The sequence below is a fragment of the Camelina sativa genome, chromosome 10, assembly GCF_000633955.1.
Source record: "Camelina sativa cultivar DH55 chromosome 10, Cs, whole genome shotgun sequence".
NCBI classification, from domain to species: Eukaryota; Viridiplantae; Streptophyta; class Magnoliopsida; order Brassicales; family Brassicaceae; genus Camelina; species Camelina sativa.
In genome coordinates, this window is record NC_025694.1 from 9,946,791 (window position 1) to 9,968,090 (window position 21,300).

At 37.0% G+C, this 21,300-nt stretch overlaps 3 protein-coding genes and 2 pseudogenes across 3 annotated transcripts in view; 1 reads left to right on the forward strand and 4 right to left on the reverse strand.

Moving 5' to 3' along the window:
- LOC104718230 lies at positions 6,027-7,498 on the forward strand (annotated as a pseudogene).
- LOC104718231 (protein BREAST CANCER SUSCEPTIBILITY 1 homolog) lies at positions 9,922-14,423 on the reverse strand. The gene is made up of 14 exons (XM_010435940.2): positions 14,368-14,423; positions 14,171-14,224; positions 14,000-14,070; positions 13,790-13,897; positions 13,164-13,627; positions 12,783-12,893; positions 11,828-12,682; positions 11,641-11,741; positions 11,329-11,515; positions 11,156-11,253; positions 10,941-11,067; positions 10,698-10,863; positions 10,485-10,603; positions 9,922-10,392 (listed from the first exon to the last, which is right to left on the reverse strand). The coding sequence occupies exons 1-14, from the start codon at positions 14,421-14,423 to the stop codon at positions 10,087-10,089; spliced, it is 2,823 nt and encodes a 940-aa protein (XP_010434242.1). The 3' UTR covers positions 9,922-10,086.
- LOC104718233 lies at positions 14,755-16,776 on the reverse strand (annotated as a pseudogene).
- Positions 17,773-18,737, reverse strand: LOC104718232 (hydroxyproline O-galactosyltransferase GALT2-like). The gene is made up of 3 exons (XM_010435941.2): positions 18,442-18,737; positions 18,233-18,340; positions 17,773-18,116 (listed from the first exon to the last, which is right to left on the reverse strand). Exons 1-3 carry the CDS (start codon positions 18,502-18,504, stop codon positions 17,907-17,909), a joined length of 381 nt encoding a protein of 126 aa, XP_010434243.1. The 5' UTR covers positions 18,505-18,737; the 3' UTR covers positions 17,773-17,906.
- LOC104720218 (hydroxyproline O-galactosyltransferase GALT2-like) overlaps positions 18,956-21,300 on the reverse strand; it is a 5,189-nt gene continuing 2,844 nt past the window's right edge. Inside the window, exons 4-10 of the mRNA XM_010438165.2 lie at positions 21,166-21,295; positions 20,716-20,957; positions 20,270-20,560; positions 19,949-20,077; positions 19,625-19,798; positions 19,416-19,523; positions 18,956-19,299 (exon numbers count right to left, since the gene is read on the reverse strand). Coding sequence (XP_010436467.1) covers positions 19,090-19,299; positions 19,416-19,523; positions 19,625-19,798; positions 19,949-20,077; positions 20,270-20,560; positions 20,716-20,957; positions 21,166-21,295 — 1,284 coding nt within the window. The 3' untranslated portion in view covers positions 18,956-19,089. The remainder of the gene's footprint in view (positions 19,300-19,415; positions 19,524-19,624; positions 19,799-19,948; positions 20,078-20,269; positions 20,561-20,715; positions 20,958-21,165; positions 21,296-21,300) is intronic.

Sequence of the window (21,300 nt, forward strand, 5' to 3'; positions counted from 1 at the left end):
TGCAATAATAATTATAAAATATACATTTATTATATTATCATTATTTGGTCAAAATCAATTATTAATTGATATATAAAACTAATAAGTTTAAAACAAATTCCTAAAATGTCAATTTAGCAGTTGTTAAATAATAAAGTAGATAGATAATCTAAATAAAGTAAGCCTACATATCTGTTATGACCAATCAATAATGATGTAAAACTTAGAAATTAATTGAAATATATTGCCTTGAAATATAATATTTATAGTCTTATTTGGGTGAAAATGAATGAGTTTCTTTGGTCAACAATTTAATGAATTTATGTTTTTGATAAAACATAATTGCTTTTTGAGAAAGAAAAAAAAAGTGACTAGTTTACTAATTTATTTATTTCTAGGTAACTATGAATATAAGGGAAGAACCATAGAAAAATATTATAAATAGGTACAAGCTGTTGGCAAGAAATATATGTTATCTCAGATTTTCCTAGAGCCAAAACTGCCACTTTCTTAAATGCTGATTGAAACGTTGTTGAGATATGCTATAGTTGTTGAAATAACAGAACTTGATGTTATCATAATTACACCACAAGTATGTCACTCAATGGTGTATCTCAGACAACACCAAATTCTGTTACTACGATCACTATAGCGTATCTCACCTGCGTTTGCTCTGCAAGAGTTGTCATAGATACATGACTCATGGTGGGTATTTCAGCAGAAGCTAATCGTGCAAAGATAGATAAAATGTTGGTTTCTCATATTATTTTACACAATTGGCCATACATATTTGTATATTTTTGAGTTAATTGACATTGCACTGCTAGTACTATTTGTATTCTTATAAAGATAAAATTTCAGTCTACAAAATAATTATTTTACTTTACCCGCTAGTACTATTCGAACATACAATACTTGTAATGATAATTTTTTTTTTCTGTGGAGTTTCGAAAGGATAACTCCCAAAAGGGAGTGAGACCCACCAAACAAGTAACAAACACAAATAAAATTAGGTCTCGGCATTTTAACCGAATCCGAAACCCGAACCCGATCTGAAATAGGCAGTTCGATTCGAATTCGGATAATACTAAATACCCGATCGGATTTAGTTTTTTTGAAATTCGGATATCCGAACTAACCCAAAATAAATACAAAAATGCATCTAAGTGGGTTTGAACCTAATACCTTAGACATTTACAAGTTTATCATAAACCATTTTGCCACCTTAGTTTTATGTCATAGTATGAAAACGTTAATTATATATATATATATATATATATATAATTATGTATTCTAAAATTGATTTATTTTTTTTCTTTCTCAATCTACATAACCCACAATTGTTTTATTTTTTTTATTACCTAGATCAATTTTAGTAGAAACATGACAAGCAAATCTAAAAAAAAAAATATAGTTTGTGGGGTTTGAAGAGTGAGTGAGGTTGGAAGATAAATATGAATTATATCATATAATTTGCTATAAATATTAGATTTGGTAGGAAATTTGAAGGATTTAATTTTTGAAGTAGTGGTCATGGATAAACAAATCTAGGGTTTTTGTTGAGAAAGAGAGATGAAGAAGAAGGAGACAAGAAGAGGAAGATAGAAAGTATTTTATTTTTATTTTTTTCAAGTCAGATTTTTTTTTTTATGACTTCGGGTAACCCGAAATTACCCGAACCCGAAGACACCCGATCCGAACCCGACCCGATATTAAGAAATACCCAATCAGGTTTTATATCTCTACATCCGAAAATCCGAAAACCCGAACATCCGAACCCGAATCCGATCGGATACCCAAATGCCCAAACCTATAAAAAATCGTCGACACAAAGTCAATCGTACAAAAATATAGAAGTAGAACATATAAAGACTGCAGAAAAGAAACACCAAAATTCTCTTTTTTATCATTTCGATTCGCACACATAAATTAATATAACAAAAACAGAGCAGACTTAAATCTTTTACACTATTCACTACAATCCCAATTAAAAAGTTTTACACTAACTTTTTTATTTCTTTGGATTCTTATGGATATTGCCATTTGTCACTCAAATATTATGAATGTGCCATTTTCACTTAAAATTTATAGATTTGCTATTTTTTATTTCTCAAAATGTGTATTTTTGTAATTTTTTTTGCTAAAATGCATACTTTATATCAAATACTAAACCCTAATAAAAAATGGAACCAAGACAACCCAAACATAATGTGTTAAATTGTGTTTTTAAATCTTAAAAAATAGCAAATCTAAAAAATTTAAAGTTAAATGACAAAAACTGTAAATATCATTGAAAAAAAAGTTAATTAACAAAAATGCCATGAACAGTAAAAAAATTTAGTCAAAATGCCACTTTTTCCTTTTCTTTTCCACAATGCCACAACCTTTACATAAAAATACATAAATGCCCATCGATGAACACTAAGCTGTTGATAGACAAGATACAGATGATGGACAAGATGCAGATGATGGACAAGATGCGGATGATAGACAAAATAAGGATGATGGACAAGATGTGAATGATGGACAAGATGTCGATGATCAACAAGATGCAGATGATAGACAATATGCGGATGATAGACAAGATGCGAATGATGAAAAAGATGTGGATGATGGACAAGATGCGAATGATGGACAAGATGCTAATGATGGACAAGATGTGGATGATGAACAAGATGTGGATGATGGGTCACCCTAATCCACATCATCTTTTGGTCCACCCTTATCCACATCATCCTATTTTGGTTCATCACTTTCTTTTGGTCCATCACCCTCTTTTAGTTCATCATTATCCATATCTTCTTTTGATCCACCATTTTTTTTTTGGTCCACCATCACGACACTTTACTCTTTTTGTCTAATTATATTTTATAGACAACTTATGTTTAATAATATGGATAACTAATTTGAACTCGTGGACAACTTCGTTAATATAATTCTCGTAGACAAGTTATAAAAATGATTTCGTGGACAAGTTTATGACTTACTCTAATAACTTGTCCATCAGATCTTGTCCCCGACAATCACTCTCTTTCATATAAGGGTATTTTCGTCTTTTAATCACATGTGAAAAGTAAAAATGTGGCATTTTTAGAAAGATAAAGCAAATGTGGCATTTCCCAAAACTTTTATAAAAAATGTGGCATTTTTGGCAAAAATCCATTAAAAAAAGTTTGTATCTAGTAATTAACTCTTATTTCTTTGTTTCTTGACCATTTTTTTTTTCAATCATCGAAGTATTTCTGATTTTTGTAAGAAGATACCACATCACAAAATTCATAACACATTTCTTATAACAAGTCAAGTTGAGAGGCATTTAGCTGAGAATATATATATATATATATATAATATTGGTTATCTTTCTATGCTTTTGAACTTTTAGCTACATGAAAAAGTTCCATATTATATATATATATATATATATATATAACAGGAAAAAACTATCAAAAATAAGATACAGAAATTGGAGAACATTAATTTAAAATTTGTTCACAGCTGATGTTATATTTAACAGTATTGATCACAAAGATATCAGAGTATCTTTTGTACAAAAAGAAAGGATATTGGCCCTATTCTATTAACAAGCACTCAACTAGTGACTGTTAGTCGTGGACATTTCGGTTTAAGTCTAGGTTTGGTTTAGATTTAGTTCGGTTCGGTTCGGTTTAGCTTTAATTAGGTTTGATTTTATTTGGTTTAAAATTCAATTAATGTAACAAAACAAAATTCATTGTCTACTGATAATAATATATATAAAGTAAACAACAAGTTGTAAGTTGCATAATTCAAAGAATCCATGAAAATTTTACCTAAAAATAATAGCAATATTAATATTAAATGTTTAGTAATTACAAGAAAAAAAATTAAACAAACTAAACAATGTACGAAGATAGAAAAGTATAATTTCTTGTAAGAACCTTTGGGGTCTTTACAATTTTACTCTTTAAAACCTATGGTTAAAGTTTTAGAGATAATTAAATCTAATCTAACATAAATGAATTCATAAAGAATATAATATTTTGATTACATATCATACAATAATTATGAAAATTATTAATTATTTAATTAATAAAAGCATATTGAGTTATCGATTCGGTTTGGGTTTAAACCAAACCAAACCGAACCGTTTGGATTGAAAAGAAATTTAACCAAATGGTTTGAGTATAGGATTATGTTTTGTTTGGGTCGGTTTGAGTTTTGTTAGGTCGGTTTAGTCAAACCGAACCGTTTGGATTGAAAAGAAACTTAACCAAATGGTTTGAGTATAGGATTATGTTTTGTTTGGGTCGGTTTGAGTTTGGTTAGGTCGGTTTAGTTCGGTTTGGTTCTGTTAAAATGCCCACTCCTAGTCCTAGCGACTCCGACTGAAAAAATACTCTATTATGTGATTGAAAACTGTAGTCGGAATAAAAACTTATAGAACATCCTTTAGGACCGACGTACTATCCCCCCCCATAACTATCATATCGTGCCAGTTTCCCATCGATCTTTGACTTCTTACCAGTTCTCCTTCGGACTTATATTCTCCACCTATTTCCCCCTGAATCCATACTTCTCTGCCTATTTCCCCATCAAACTGGGTTTACACGGTTTTGGGTCTAAACCCGATAAAAACCAATGTTAAACCGGTATAAAATCAATTTATACCTAAAAATCGAAATTGAAAAGCCTAGAATTTATCTCAACCAGTTTATTTCCAAAACCTCTCTATACTCGAATCGTCTTGGTTTTGATTAGCATCAAGAGACTCAAGCAGAGTGTTGTGGTACTGAAGCGCATGGATCACAATGTTTGGAAACGGCGCGTCGTTACGGTCACAAACTCTGTCTGAGCAAACGACGATGTTTGGTGAGATTTGTTTGAGGAAACGGAGGATCAACGGGAGGTAACCGGAGACGACGGAGTTTATCGGGAGATTCACCGCAATTGCTTCTTTTTCCGATGAACAGAGAGAGGCCAATAAGCCGGGTTTAGAAGAAGCTTGATGCTTAGTAACTCGATTTCAAACGGAACCTTGACTTCTTCGGCGAAAGTTTTGAGATTTTCCTTTGTGAATCAAAGCTCGAACTTGTCGGAGACTGTTGAAGGAGGAGGAGCAACGTCTGTTAATTAAGAGACGATGCTCTGTTTCTTCTTCTTCCACCGGAAGCGAGGTCTTGCATTAGAGACGACCATTGTCCTCCGTAACCAACATCGAAATCGATAATGTGGATCCGATCAAACCCTGAATCGTTACACGGTTTTGTTAGTATAGAATCTCATCTTTGTCTAGATCGTTGCTATCGCTCGACATGTTTTGGTGGATTTCAGATGATCGTTTTTAAGCCTCCTCCGCCTTGAGCTATCGTTATAGAGATATGACGAGAAGCAAATTAGGTTTGGGGATTTCCTTTTCAATTTCCAGAGAGAAAGGGGAAAATGAATTTGGAGATTTTTTGATGTTTAGGTGAAGTTAGGTTTAGTTATGTAATCGGGTTGTAATCCGGTTTAATAGGGTTTAATTTGGTTAATAAGGTTTGTGGTTGGTTAATCAAAACAATAAACCGTTAAAACCAAGACGTAGGGAAATTAGATGAGAAGTTTAAGTTCAATGGGGAAATAGGCGGAGAAGTATGAATTCGGGAGGAAATAGGCGGAGGATATAAGTCTAAAAGAGAACTGGTAAGAAGTCAAAGATCGATAGAAAACTGACACGATATGATAGTTCCGAGGGGGAACTAATACCTCCGTCCCATCCTTTATGTATAAAAGAATTACTTTTAGGACCTATTCTATCATATATAGGATTGTGGGCTCAACCAGGCTTATGTTGTTTTTGTTCGTTAGCTACTTTATGTAACATTTGGAGCTATTGACCTTGACCGCAAAATTCTGTGTCTCCACGACTCCATCGTGGCATACTAAAACACTCGACTCATATGCATACACTGATATTTCTCTATATTGACAACTTTCTAATATAGAGCCAAATAGTATAAGTGATTTTATATACTTTTTATATTAAACAATAAAACTAATTCGGTTTAAGAAGTGAGGCAAGCCGGTGACTTGACGAAAAAGTATAATTTATACTCCTATATTGTAAGTAGTGTACTTTTTGTTCTTGAAATTACAAAGGTTGGTTGGTTGGTTCTCAATTCTATTGCATTATGACCAGATCACTAGACGTAAAGTTGTTAGTGTATTTATGATTTACTAGCTAGGGGTCAGTGTGAATCAGATCGCTTTGAATCTCTTACCCAAAAAGTATTACAATAAACTCTCTTTTCTTTAAGTTGTATCATTTCTTAAAACCTCTCGGACTCCTCATCATCAGAGAACTCTTTCTCTTTCCCCATTAAAGATCTTCTTCATTCAGCGTCATGAGTAAGTGTAACCCATCAACAACAACCACCACCGATTCAGAGAACCAAGGATCTCGAACCGGAATTTTCCTCCATCAATAGCTTCGAACCCACAATGAGAAATCTCCGACGGCACTGCGAGAACAGAGGATCTCCTCTAATGGCAGAAGCTGTAACAGAAGCTAAATCTCTCTGCACGCTAGCTTTTCCTATCGCCGTCACGGCTCTACTCCTCTACCTACGCTCAGCCGTATCAACGTTTTTCTTGGGTCGACTTGGTGACCTCGAATTAGCCGCCGGTTCACTCGCCATCGCCTTTGCTGACATAACCGGTTACTCTGTTTTATCCGGTTTAGCCCTTGGTATGGAACCACTCTGTTCTCAAGCCTTCGGTGCTCACCGCTTCAGACTCCTTTCCCTAAACCTTCATCGAACCGTGGTTTTCCTCTTGGTTTGTTGCGTTCCGATCTCGGTTCTCTGGTTCAACGTCGGCAAAATCTCGGTTTACCTCCTTCGACGTCGTTTCTTTACGTTTTCTCGTCTTCTCTGAGCTTCGCTGTGTCCACTAGGGTAGGTAACGAGCTTGGAGCGAACCGCCCCAACACGGCGAAGCTATCGGCCACGGTGGCTATTGTTCTCGCGGCTGTTACGGGGATTACTTCAGCGGCGTTTGCTTACTCCGTTAGAAATGCGTGGGGGAGGATATTCACCGGGGACGACGAGATTCTCCGGCTAACAGCGGCGGCGTTACCGTTATTGGGTTTATGCGAGATCGGAAACTGGCCTCAGACGGTGGGATGCGGCGTCGTGAGAGGAACAGCACGGCTGTCAACGGCGGCGTACGTGAACCTCGGAGCGTTTTATATGGTGGGGATGCCGGTGGCGGTTGGTCTCGCGTTTTGGGCCGGAATTGGGTTTAATGGGCTTTGGTTAGGACTACTCGCGGCGCAGATTAGCTGCGCAGGTCTTATGATGTACGTTGTGGGCACAACGGATTGGGATTCGGAAGCTAACAAGGCGCAGACGCTAACTTGCGGCGAGCCATTGCTTTGTTAATAGTATTAATTTTTTAATTAATACTATTAACTGCGACGATATAGCTGGAGCGACTTTTAATATATGCAAATAGTTTGTAAAGTTCAGATAATATGGAGAGAAGATTTCTCATTATTGAATTATAGAGAGGCGAAGAAAATGTCTTAAAATAGATAAGAAAAAAATGTGTAAGCGATGGGGAGGGATGATAAAATAGGTGAGGGAGTAATTTGGAAAAAAGTGGCAAAGAAAAACTTCTGTCTCAAAAATTCAGACATGTCTGAATTAAATGTTTCGGATCCCTATACACTAGAGGGTGCTGTTTTGTTCAGAGATGAGAGAGAGAGATATAAAGTCAAGGACAAGGATCTCATCACATCTTTCTTTCCTACATCTTTTTTATTTTATTCTTTCATAAATTTTTTTAATCCATATACTTCTTATTATTTTTATTTTTTCATATCTGATTTGTTTCTTTTTACATAACAATTATAGGAATACTTTTTCCATTTCAGGACCATGGAGAAATCTGGAAAGGGACATTAATATAATTTTACACTGTAAAAATAATGAAGCTATTATAAACAAACCATAAAAAAATAATTTATTGTAATGTAATTGTAATACTTTTTAATGTTATTATTTTTAATAGTTACTTCTTTTTTTAGATATCTTTATTAAACATTGAAACAGTTTACAAAAACCCTAAAATCGCCGCGAGAGAGAGAGCCACCGTCAACTTCGATCCGCCTCTCCGGTTGCCCTTCCGGCGCCGGAGAGGGTTCCGTCCCGAATAGTTTTCTTCTTTTTGTAGTTCCTTTTCAGTCTTCCGCCTCTTGCTCTGTTGTCGCTGTCGGTTGGGTGCATCTCGAAGGTTGTGGATCCGGCGATTCCTCGGTGTGTGAAGCAAAGATCTGTTGGGTGGAGGTTGCCGGTGAAGGCTCTGATGCAGATGTTAGGGAACAGCTATTGAGACAAGTTCTACACGTTGATCATGAGGATCTCATCGCTGGTTTTTGAGTTGTTTTCAGTAGTAGCTTCGGCCTCCTCTGTGTTAGTATTTGTTTTCGTGTCATTGGGTCAATTTAGGTGGTTTAAGAGATGATTTCACTCTAAGTCGTGGAGTGTTATCTATCTTATTGTGGTTAAAAAATGCAATGGTTCTCGATTGGGTAGCGTTGGATCCGCCTTGTGTTCCAGGGTTGTACTTGATCAACCATTGATTTGTTTTGGTTCAAGTCTATGTAATGTGTCTTTGATTTGGTTGTAACTTTGATTTGGTTAATGAAAAGTTGATGTTTGAGCCAAAAAAATATATATATATATATCTTTATTAGTGGTGCCACGATGAGGAGAGATTTAATACATTGATATAATGGTTCATAATTTGTTGTCAGTACAATAATAAATTAACTAGTAACTACCACATCCCCATCTTTTTTTGCATAATTAGCTCCACATTTATTAATAACTATAATAGTAATATAAACGATTAATAGTATTGTAGTATTAATGGAAGTGTTTTCTTGTATGTAATATATATACTCTTTTAACCCCACAAAGGGGGAACTAGAGTCTAGAGAGCTGCGTCTGACAAACATATCATAAGTGATAACACAACCTGGCTAAAGAAGATCCTTCTTTGAAAACCAAATTCTTCTTTTTTAGTTATTAGTAAATAATTATTAGTAATACAATCTTTAGTTATTTAGTAACCTTTAGTATTTTGCTGATTTATTCTCTTGTATTCGTTCCTTTTTTATTACAGTTGTGGTTGGTAACTTCGTACTGGATTTAGCCATTTAGGGGTTTGGTGTTTGTTGAATTGAAGTTGATATCTACTGTTAAAGTTCCTTCTCCTTTTTTATCAGTCTGATCTGAAAACAAACACCTATCAGAGTATGATCCGATCATCCAAGCTTATGTTCACAATAGGGTTGGTTTGATCGTTTTATATTTGGATCAATTTAGTGTACTAGTACAAAATTAAACATCAAATACACTCAAACTTTTACACTAACTTACTCGGTGTTTGATTTGAATTCCATTGACTAAATTAATTCAATTGTAATTTTAACCACTTTACAAAACGAAAAATAAAAGCTTTTCCTACATAGCATATTTATTATTCAGCAGTCAGCACGTTTTAAGCGCTAAAACAGTTTCGACTTATGTCGTTTAAAGCAATTACTTAGTTAGTTCGAGTAGATTTTACTATTTATGTTTCATTCATAAACACAAAACCAATGAATATAGGTTAGGTACGACTACGCCGTCGTCGTCATAGGTAGGATATAGATGTAGTCCTTATAGGAACATGCCGTTTCCATGTCAAAAGAGATACTAACATGTCACATGTGTTTATTCGTTTCACGTCGCATTAATTCCCTGCATTTTATTTGAGAATAGAAAACAGTGGTAGTTGCATTTGGCTTGCATCATCAAAGGGGGAGGTATAGTGATCGTAATAACACCAAATTCTCTGTTCTTGCTGGACATTTCAGGAGAAGCTAATCGTGCAAAGATAGATAAAATGTTGGTTTTTCATATTATTTAACAGAATTCTCCATACATATTTGTGTGTTTTTAAGTTAATATTGACATTGCACTGCACTCTAAAAAGGATCGTTATAAAGAGAATTAAAACGAAAAATCCTTATTAACACAATAAATACTCCATGATCCTACTAACGAAAGCAGAAATCCAAAGAGTGGTCTCACTAGTTTTTTATATCAAGTCTAAAATTTGGCAACCTGCAATAGAATCCAAAACCCATGAACTGCTTGCAGCTCTGGCTCTAGCAGATTTAGCCAAGGCTTCAGCATCAGATCTTCTCTGGGTCAGAGTTTTCTTCTTGCTAGGCTCAACACCGAACACTATGATAGTTGAAGCTTCATCATTATCATTAGAAACAGGCCGCCTGCGCAGGATTGTTCCTCCTGCTGCTACAATCAGATCTTGTAGATACCCTTTGTAGGCAACCTCGAAATCTCCCACAATGTAAAACTTTAGTCCATTAAAAAGTTTTGGTTTCTGCATATTGGAGAAAGAAACCATTTAGGTGAAATAATCTCAAGTCGAATGTATCATAGAAAGCATCACAGAGAGTCAGAGACGAATCTAACCTTGTTCAAAGCTCTTTGTCTTCCAAGATAAGGACCTTCTCGTATTCCATGAACATCCATGGTAATTTCATACGGCTCCTCGCTTACATATTTTGTATTTTTCATACAGGCCTTAATCCCTGTAAGAAACAGTATACAACACTTAGAAAAATTGTTGATTGATAGATTGCAAACATATATATGCTTCATTGCTGATAGATTAAGAAGACTTACAATCAATGGTTAGTATCCATTTCCCCTCCAGAATTGCCATCATAAATTTAAGGGTCCTTTTGCAAGCTCCATTTTCATTGATTGATGCAATGACATGTGTAACAGTTGGCTCCCATTTTTTTGAGATTGTAACTCCAGACAGTTCCGCAAATTCTGTTATAATAGTCTGCAATCCAAGACATCATGGATTTGAAGTTTCAATTCGAGCGTTGCAGATAGTAAAAGAGTATATATATTACAAACCTTCTCTTCCACTGTGAGCCCTGAACAGGATAAGACCAATTTCTTGGATGATCCACGGAAATGCTTGCTCTGGAGCTCAGCGATGTCAGTTTTTCTAGAAATTTGGTTAGGCTCAGAGGGCAATGATCTAGCGATGATAATGATATATTGTCAGCTGTCTAATTTAAAATTTAGAATCACATCATAATCCCAATCAAAAGATAAAAAGGACATACCCTTTAGGAGCACGCTTGCATTTTCGTTCTTTTGAATTAGTCTCTTCACAGGGAAGCTTCATGGATGCATCCAAAGGGCATAGCATAACAAAGTTTTCCTGTTGATAAGAAAAGGTTTTAAAAGAACTGTGTAAGGGACTATGTAGATCTTCTACAATATATGAATCACTTACATTATCCCATCTGCATTCTGGTATTAATTTTGCACACGTAACATGAAAACTATTCTTGCAACTTTTATTGTAACAACCAAGTGCTGCGCCTTTAAGCCTACAGCAGGTGCAACTTATTCTCCGGCTTCTTGTCAACTCCACATCAAGATTCAGTGCGGTAAGGTTGTTGAAGTATACATTTGGAGCCCTGAAGAAGCAAAACAGTTTCTTACGTGAGTCAGTGGTGTACCAAAAGCACATGTATCATATACTCAAGCAGTTTAAATGATTTCAAAAGGCATGAGCATAATTACAACTATCCAGATTTCTTACCATTCAGCACAGTTTTTGTGAACATGTATGACTTTAGACCCACCATTAAAATCTGCAGAGACAGGTTCACCTCTGTGGTAATGAGCCATTTCTCCTGAAGCCTGTTCATATAACATTAAAATTAACAAAATGGTAAAATCAATAAAGGTCTACATCTAGGATTCCAATGTGAGATAGTGAAGCCAACCTCTGTGTCTTCTGAAGAGTGACAAAAGGCACATGCGAATTTCTTTGTTGAAGGTTCACCACATCGTTGCAAATGTGCACTACCTCCAGATGAAGACTTGTTTATCCCTGAGCATTTCTCCAAAACTTGCATGGTGTGATTGTCTTCATCCACAGTGCATTTCTTTTTGTTCGTTGTAACTTGTTTATCACCCACTTGATTCAACTCATCAGTTAGGATACCATGTCCATCCGATTGTGTAGCTTTGCTTGAGATCAGATGGAAATCTAGTTTCAATCTCTTTTCTGAAGTCTTCTTTTGAGTTTTCCCAGATAGATCTTTTAAAGCGGAGCTTGCATTGGACTTCCTTCCCCTCTTCTTCACAGTGGGTTTCTCGGTGGGACATTGTTTTTCAGGATGTGTATCAGATGAACCATGGGCTCGATCCTGATCCCCCTTTCCCACAACTTCTGTTTCAAGTGAGAGCTCATTAGATCCTTCGATCGGGTGAGCTGGAGAGGATTTAATGCTAGATCTTTTCCTCTTTGTCCCCTGTTGCCCAGCTGCTTCCTTGGATACATTTAGATCAGACTGAACTCGTGAACTCTGACACTTGCTTCTTGTAGTCCTTTTAGCTTTCACATTTTCATCAGGACTCTCATCATTCCTGATTATTGTGCCAGAAGTCGAACGACTATCTTGTTTCTCACTAATGTTTGCTACTGCAGCTGAGTCCATGTTTTCCACCAGTGAAACCCCAACGCTTCCTCTAGTAACTGTATTTCTTGCACTTCCTGCTTTGCGGGTTTTACATTTGGATACTGCTACTGTAGCTAGTTTCTTTTGAGTGAGATCAACCTCACCTTTACTTGGGACCTGCAAATCGATTTAAATTTTATGTTCATTTCAATACACTTGATGACATTATCAGAGAAAACAAAGACCTTGCAGTATCAGACTGAAGAGCTGCCTTTACCTTGGCCTTCACAGGACTAGGTAGAATCTCCGGGGAACAAGGCCTCTGAGTCCATTCAAACATTTCGCTGTCGAACATGTCTCCTGGATTGGGCTTATCTTGCTCATCTGCCTGAAACACTCATCGAGGAAAAGGTAAGCTCAAAGGATCCGACGCTTTCCATGTAACTAAATATGATATTTATGAGTAATAGATGTGTAACTCCCAGTATTCACTCTAAATCAAAGATAACCTCCACCGCGTAACTAAGACTTTATCTAACACATTTCTATAAACTCAGAGCAAGTGTAGCATGTTCCAATACCACAGAACAACATAATGCAATATGAATACTAAAAGATAGCAGTTGAAAAAACGCAATTGAGGTTTTCAAGTACTAACCTTTGATGGGCTCTCATGATCTGAGTCCATCAAATCGCTGAAAGAGGGAACATCAACAGGTGTAGTATCTAAAAGTTGATCACTTTGTGTGCGCTGACTTGAGCTCTCTCCATCAACTTCATCTCTCAACCAAAAGAAGGGTGGCAGATCTCCTTCTTTATTCAGACATGGATGCTCATCCAAACGAATCACAGTTTTCTCAGTGTAATCCTTGTTATTTCCAGCTACATCAGTAGACTCAGTAGGTTTAGTTAAACTTTCAGAAGAAAGATTCTTCAGCAGCTGCACCCTTTTCTTTGTTTGGGATGAAGGTTTCATAACAATAGGCCCAGGTGCATCTAGTTCTGTTTCCTTGGTTTTCCCATACTCTTTCCTCTTGGATGCTCGGCCCTTCCTAGATGATACCTGTCGTTTCTTATCATTTGCCTTTTCAATGGAATCATTGCTCACATGCTTTTCTTTATCTGTAGATGCACAACACAGAACACAAATCCCACTTTTAGACAACTTAATTTGATAACAGAAACAGATTCAAATTTGTTTTTAAACATCATCAATCACTGCCTTTGTTTCATTCAGGATAACGAATATGTTAACACATCGAAGACAAGAGTACGAAGAAGTACCTGATGGTGATGGATTATTCTGGCTAACGAATAAGTTGACACCAGAAGCATCTTCCATGTTCTTGCAAATACTCACCAAGCTATCCATATGAGGAGCACCACGAATCTCTAGAAAAACATAACACAATCATCAAATAACAAGATTATACTACTAGTCTAGTACAATTGCAAATAGATAAAAGCTGACACTGTGAGAGCAATAAAGAGTACCTCTACGGTGGTATGGGATTTTACAAACTGGGCAAGTAGCATCCATTTTCATAGATTTAACTATACACGCACTAAAAATCAAAAACAGAAGACCAGTGTTAACGCTTGAATAGACTACAATAGAGTAACAATACGAAGGTAAGAACAAACTAAGGTAAGGTAGATACTTACTTGCAAAAGACATGGTTGCACGAAAGTGAAACTGCTGAATTAAATAGACTCAAGCTGCCAACAACAACAACAAACAAATCAAATCGAAATTGTTACAGAGTCAACTAAACGATGGACTAAAAAAAAGAAATTAGGGTTTTTTCCTCGCCGTGTTCGTCATAAAAACTCAGAATAATAATATTAGCAAAGAGATTTACCAAATAGGGCACTTGAGTTCTCTTCCCATCTTCTCCAGATGACTTGTGTCCGCCATTTCGATCTCCACTGAAACGATTCAATCCGATGAGTAAATTAAGAACTGAAGCGGCTCTTTGGGTACTGACTGTATATAGATATAGAGATGGTGAAGCCTGAAACACTGAAGCGTGTCCTTCAAAGAGGCTTACCATGTAAGCTTTAGGCTAAAACGTTTCACGAGAAAAAGCGCCAATTTTTCACAAAAAAATTCCAATATCCCGCCATGATAAAAAAACACACTCAATTTTCGTTTTGCCCACTTAAGTTTTTACGATTTTGACCCATTACTTTTAATTCCTTTAAATTTACCCATATTTTTGTTTTTTACAAATTCCCCCCTGGAAGATTCCATCAAAATTTAAACGATTTGTGTTGAAACGGAGGAGTCTATTACACTGCATTACCAGTAATCTTGACAAGAACAAGAACCATTTGTGAAATGGTGAAACCGGCTACGGTCTCTTACAACAACCTCTCGATTATAAACCTTAGACACAAGTTTGATCGCCGAGTGACAATCTGCGCAGACTCTAAGATTCTTCACCACCCGAATCGGTGATCTTTCTGGTGTGTTAATTAGCATAAAAGCAATAGCTATCTTCTCACTATGATAGACCAGAGCATTCTCTTTCTCTTCCTCCTCAACATCAACATAGACGTTCGAAATCTGCGGAACGTAGCCTTGTAATCTCAATTTATCAGTCATTTCTTTCAGCTTAGCGTAAATCTCTTCGCTTTGCGGATCAGACTTATCACCCATAAGAAACTCGTGAACTCTGTTTCCTACTTCTACTAAGCTGTGACCGGGAACTTTTCTCACACCGTCTCTTAACATTTGTTTCCTTATCTTTTGCACATCGGACCAACGCTGCTCGGATGCATACATATTCGACAAGAGGACATATTCCCCGCTGTGGTTCGGTTCTAGTTGTAGGATTTGGAGTCTGGCATATTCTGCTAAATCTGCATCACCATGGACAGTACAAGCTCCTAACAATGTTCTCCAGATCACAACGTTTGGCTGCATCGGCATTTTCATAATGTATTCATACGCTTCCTTCACTTGTCCAGCTCTAGCTAACAAATCGACCATACAACCAAAATGTTCAATCCTAGGCTCAATCTTATACTCTTCTGTCATTCTCCTGAAATACTCAAAACCTTCTTTCACCATCCCGCAGTGGCTACAAGCGTATAAGATCCCCACGAACGTGATCTCACACGGTACTAATCCCTCCTTTGATTCCATATCCCTGAAAAGCTCAATCGCTTCTTTTCCAAAACCATTAACAGCTAAACCAACAATCAATGAAGTCCAAGAGACACTGTTCTTGTCCACCATTTCATCGAAAAGTGTTTTGGCTTCTTCCACTCTTCCACATCTCGCATATAAGTCCAATAGTACATTCCTGGAATGTAAGTTTCGTGTCAAACCCACTTTGATCATATACACATGGATCCTCTTACCCAATGTCAAAGCACCAATCTTGGCACAAGCAGACAACAAGCTTACGATTGTGAACCCATCAGGCTTGATACCGTTCGAGTTCATTTCAGTATAAAGCGCCAAAGCTTCGTTTGGTTTACCGTTTCTGCAAACCCATTAATCACAGAGTTCCAAGCTACAAGATCTTTCTCAGGCATTTTATCAAACACCTTGTACGCACTCGATAAGTCTCCACAATTGGCGTACAAATGGAGGAGAGAGTTCTGAGCAAATATCAACGAACCAAAGCCACTTCTTATAACAACCGAATGAATCGTCTCTCCCAAACGAACATCCGCCGTTCTCGCCACAGCCTTGAGAAGAAACGGATAAGTATGAGTATCTGGCTCGACCAAACCAGATACTTTCATTTCACGGTAGAGAGAAACAGCAGAGACTGAGGCGTAGTAACTACTGCACTCGGCGTAGCCTCTGATTAAAGTGTTCCAAACAAAGATATTGATGGGTTTCTCAATCTTGGAGAAAACCTTGTGAGCGTAAGACATGGGAGGTGGAGAAGGAAGAGACACGAGGTAGAAGATGAGGTGCTTGCCCATCTCGGCGTCGGAGATTGAGACGCCATGGCGGATTGAAAAAGCGTGGATTTGTCTTAGCTTCGTTAGCGATGAAACGACGTGGGTTTGCAAGAGAGTTATGCATCTGTCGACCATGGGAAGTAGCAAAACAGAGGTTTCTGAACATGGAGGCATTTTTGCTCTGTTCCTGTGGGCATTGTCGTCAATTGCATTTAGTATGAATGAAGGCGAGTTCCATTATTAAAATCATATAAAAAGACTTCGAAAGATGATAACTTTACAGAACCCTAAATTTGGTTTCTCAATTTCTCCAAACAGCCGTCGCCATTCTCTGTCGGAAGAAAGATTCAAACTTCAAACTTCAAAATGTCAAAACCCCCAGAAGAGTTGAACCGAGAGCACAAAGGATGGGTTTTTGAATGCTGATTCATTGTTCTTTGGATCAAGACTAGCCTTTTTGAGGTAAGAAAGATTCTTCTCTTGGTGAGAACTGAGAATGGTTGAGGTGTTAAGCTCTGATGTTTCTCTATCAGTATAATCCATCTCATTGCTCTAGTTTGACACTTGTTACTCTCTAGTTCATCTGCGTATCGTAACTGTTAATACTTAATACTCAAGAGGAGAACTTTTGTCTATGTCTCTTTGCTTTTCTTGATTGATTGATTCACCATGTATCAGAACTTCATAGCCGTGAGGTTTTGGCATGAGGATTAAACACGGTGACAAATAAAATAATAATCAATAAGCACATATGGCTGTATCCATCTGATCGTGAAGAGATTAATTGGCAGTCTTAGCGCTACAGTCAGTTTTGTTGTTGTAAGCAATCTGTTATATGTGCTTTTGAATTTTCTTCTTTCCAATTTGTCTAGGGACTTTTAAAAAGAGCTTCTGTTATTCACCTGCACACTCTTAAGATTGATGTTTAGATGCTTTGTTGATACAATCACTCATGGATGTTGATCACTTCATGACTCTGTATGCTAACCAAGCTTTTATGTTTATGGACATGTGACATTTACAGGATGAGGATGGTGGCAAAACACTGAGAAAGGAAGCAGATAACTCGGCATTACCTGGATCTTGTGCATGCCCTCCTCCATTTCTCTCTTCTCAACGGCAAAAGCTGAGGAACTTTTTGGAGAAGCGGTGCAAGTTATGCAGATGGTCAAGAAAATGCAACCTGATGAAAGCCAAAATCTTGATTCCATAACTCAAGCTAACATAAAGACCAGCTGAGTAGGCATAATAGTGTTATGGCAGATAATTTTTGAAAGAATTTGCTGTGATATCAATATAAACCTCTTTCTGAGATTAAACATCCTACTCAATAGACACCAATGTACAAGAAGATATTGTTATGTTGAATGTGTAAATGTGTAAGACAACTACTGGCACCAAAGAGGAAAAGTACAAAAAAGTTTAGGTGGTGCCTAATCTGTAATCCTGTTATCTCCCTACCAGTGCTTCATTTTGGTCATCTGAAATTGCAACATTGTGCTCGGCCTTTCAACAAATTATCCCACAAGCATATCATCTGACTCGGAGATTGGTAATGTGCAGTGTAGTAGTTCAGTGTGCATCCGTATTGGCAAAACTTCCAGCTGTGTGAGTATTCAACAGGCTGCATTGAGGCGTTGAATTTCTCCACCCACATTCCCATGCTCACATCTTCCATCTTGAACAGCTGTGACAACAATATGGAAGTAGTTTAGCTTCGTATCAATTCAAAATGAGAGATACTCTTATGCTCATAACAGTAAGAGATGGAGATGCGAGTAAGAAAATGAAAGATGGTCAGACCCTAAGCTTTTGCCTTGAATTCTGAGAAACAATATATTTAGCAATGTTGATTGAAATTATGTATCCGGGTCCATTGGCGTAAGGAGGGTAGACAGCTTCTGGCCACTCCTGTTACAGTAAGAAGTAAGAAAAAATGTTAGTAACTGAGGCAGCTTCTGATACTGAATCATAAAAGAGTGTATGCAGGCAAAGAACACAAGCCATTGTACCTCCCATGTAACTGCCCACTTGCCAGTTCTAAGAGGACGATGTCGAAGATTTAGATTTCCCATATAGAGTGATTTTTCCGGAGAGACTCAATCGATTTGTTTCAAAATTGATTCCACTCTGATGAATGTGTCATCGTCACATTTCATTATATATGGAGCTGTCACATTCTGGACCTGAAAGGTAGATATTTTAGACAATCATAATCAGATACCTGTAAAGTAACTACAAGGAGGGAAACTGTTAATAATCCTTAATTCCTTAAAAGAGATTATATACAAAGACTTAAATAGAGATGGAGTCGTGACTGCAGAAATGATCAATACCCNTTATGCAGATGGTCAAGAAAATGCAACCTGATGAAAGCCAAAATCTTGATTCCATAACTCAAGCTAACATAAAGACCAGCTGAGTAGGCATAATAGTGTTATGGCAGATAATTTTTGAAAGAATTTGCTGTGATATCAATATAAACCTCTTTCTGAGATTAAACATCCTACTCAATAGACACCAATGTACAAGAAGATATTGTTATGTTGAATGTGTAAATGTGTAAGACAACTACTGGCACCAAAGAGGAAAAGTACAAAAAAGTTTAGGTGGTGCCTAATCTGTAATCCTGTTATCTCCCTACCAGTGCTTCATTTTGGTCATCTGAAATTGCAACATTGTGCTCGGCCTTTCAACAAATTATCCCACAAGCATATCATCTGACTCGGAGATTGGTAATGTGCAGTGTAGTAGTTCAGTGTGCATCCGTATTGGCAAAACTTCCAGCTGTGTGAGTATTCAACAGGCTGCATTGAGGCGTTGAATTTCTCCACCCACATTCCCATGCTCACATCTTCCATCTTGAACAGCTGTGACAACAATATGGAAGTAGTTTAGCTTCGTATCAATTCAAAATGAGAGATACTCTTATGCTCATAACAGTAAGAGATGGAGATGCGAGTAAGAAAATGAAAGATGGTCAGACCCTAAGCTTTTGCCTTGAATTCTGAGAAACAATATATTTAGCAATGTTGATTGAAATTATGTATCCGGGTCCATTGGCGTAAGGAGGGTAGACAGCTTCTGGCCACTCCTGTTACAGTAAGAAGTAAGAAAAAATGTTAGTAACTGAGGCAGCTTCTGATACTGAATCATAAAAGAGTGTATGCAGGCAAAGAACACAAGCCATTGTACCTCCCATGTAACTGCCCACTTGCCAGTTCTAAGAGGACGATGTCGAAGATTTAGATTTCCCATATAGAGTGATTTTTCCGGAGAGACTCGATCGATTTGTTTCAAAATTGATTCCACTCTGATGAATGTGTCATCGTCACATTTCATTATATATGGAGCTGTCACATTCTGGACCTGAAAGGTAGATATTTTAGACAATCATAATCAGATACCTGTAAAGTAACTACAAGGAGGGAAACTGTTAATAATCCTTAATTCCTTAAAAGAGATTATATACAAAGACTTAAATAGAGATGGAGTCGTGACTGCAGAAATGATCAATACCCCAAATTCACAAATAGCAATTGTCTTAAGGACCACAAGCTCGTAACGATCCATAAAGGGCAGAATCACAATGTCTCCAAAATATTCAGCCTCTTTCTTCAGCATTGCATTGACTTCTTTTCTTGCGTTCTACCACAAATAAAATTACATAAATCAACAAAAGAAAAGTATGAACTGCTTAGTATTCCAAGGCAAAAGAACTTCAAATCAGTAATTCTCCACCTCACTATGTCCAGTATAATCGATCTGTAGTACGAACTTTCTTAAAGATTTTGTTTCTAAACTATGCCTTAACATAAGGAAAGGTTGGTAAGAACTTACAAGTGCAACAAAGAATCGTGCTACTACATCTGAAGATTTAATCGAAGGATGTTGCATCCATGTCTTTCTCACTGCCATGCGCTCTGCAAAATGGTTAGTTGCTGATAGAACACCCATGAAAAGGCGAAAAGGAGTGCCAGGCAATGGAGGAGCTTTCCATTCTGAAGAAAACTCTATTGCTTTCTGAGGTGAGAAACTCGGATGAGATGTTGAAAGAGAAGTAGCATGAACAGAGTGAATATCAACATCTCCAATAATTGCCAGCCCTGTGGCATCTTCTATGGTAAACCCCTGAGAGGCCAAAAATAACAAAATATATTATAACAAAGTATCAGACACTGACACAGAGGAGACGAATTCTCTTGGTTTGAATAACAAAATTACATTATTGAGGGTTGAGACCAATAAGTAAGGCATTTACTAGTAGATCATCTGATATCACATACCGGTCGATAAGGGAATGAAGACACATGCCTTCCTCCAACATTTATATGGAAACCATCAATTCCAGCTCGCAAAGTTAGGACAAAGACTCGGCCTTCCGCAAAAGGGAATGACCAAGTGACCTCAGGTTTCTGTTCACGTCCTATAAACCGTTTGAACCAAGAAGTTGTCTTCGATTCCTTTGAGTCCACCATGTCAATTATGTCATCCTTTGTCCACTTTTCACATCTACGGAATCCATCAACTGGAATAAAACACTTACTTTGGTGAAGAGAAAACAAAAAGAAACATAACTATAGAGAAATAAGAATAACTAAGGTAACTAAAGATAAGACTTCTGGAGATGGGTTGCTACATTCAACTGAGTTTCAATACGACTTTGTTATATATCCGTAGTTTGATTTTCCACATCTAAACTAATAAGCAGTTTATGACGGATGTCAAAATCTTACCAAGCATGTCTGTGTCCTTCTTGGATGGAGTGCCATCACATCTTTGAGCAACCCCCCACTGCATCCTATAACATGTATTGTGTTCAATGACTGGCCGGTGATTCCAATCACCTTTAATTCTAGGGTTCAAATGAA

Excerpts from the sequence above, each read along its gene's own strand:
- LOC104718232 (XM_010435941.2), bottom strand. The coding sequence starts at position 18,504 with ATGGGAAATCTAAATCTTCGACATCGTCCTCTTAGAACTGGCAAGTGG. Across the intron at positions 18,341-18,441 it reads AGTGGGCAGTTACATGGGAG|GAGTGGCCAGAAGCTGTCTA; the intron begins GTACAATGGCTT and ends TTACTGTAACAG. Across the intron at positions 18,117-18,232 it reads ATTCAAGGCAAAAGCTTAGG|CTGTTCAAGATGGAAGATGT; the intron begins GTCTGACCATCT and ends TTGTTGTCACAG.
- LOC104718231 (XM_010435940.2), bottom strand. The coding sequence starts at position 14,423 with ATGGCGGACACAAGTCATCTGGAGAAGATGGGAAGAGAACTCAAGTGC. Across the intron at positions 14,225-14,367 it reads GAACTCAAGTGCCCTATTTG|CTTGAGTCTATTTAATTCAG; the intron begins GTAAATCTCTTT and ends TGTTGTTGGCAG. Across the intron at positions 11,742-11,827 it reads ACTCTTCAGAAGACACAGAG|GCTTCAGGAGAAATGGCTCA; the intron begins GTTGGCTTCACT and ends TTATATGAACAG.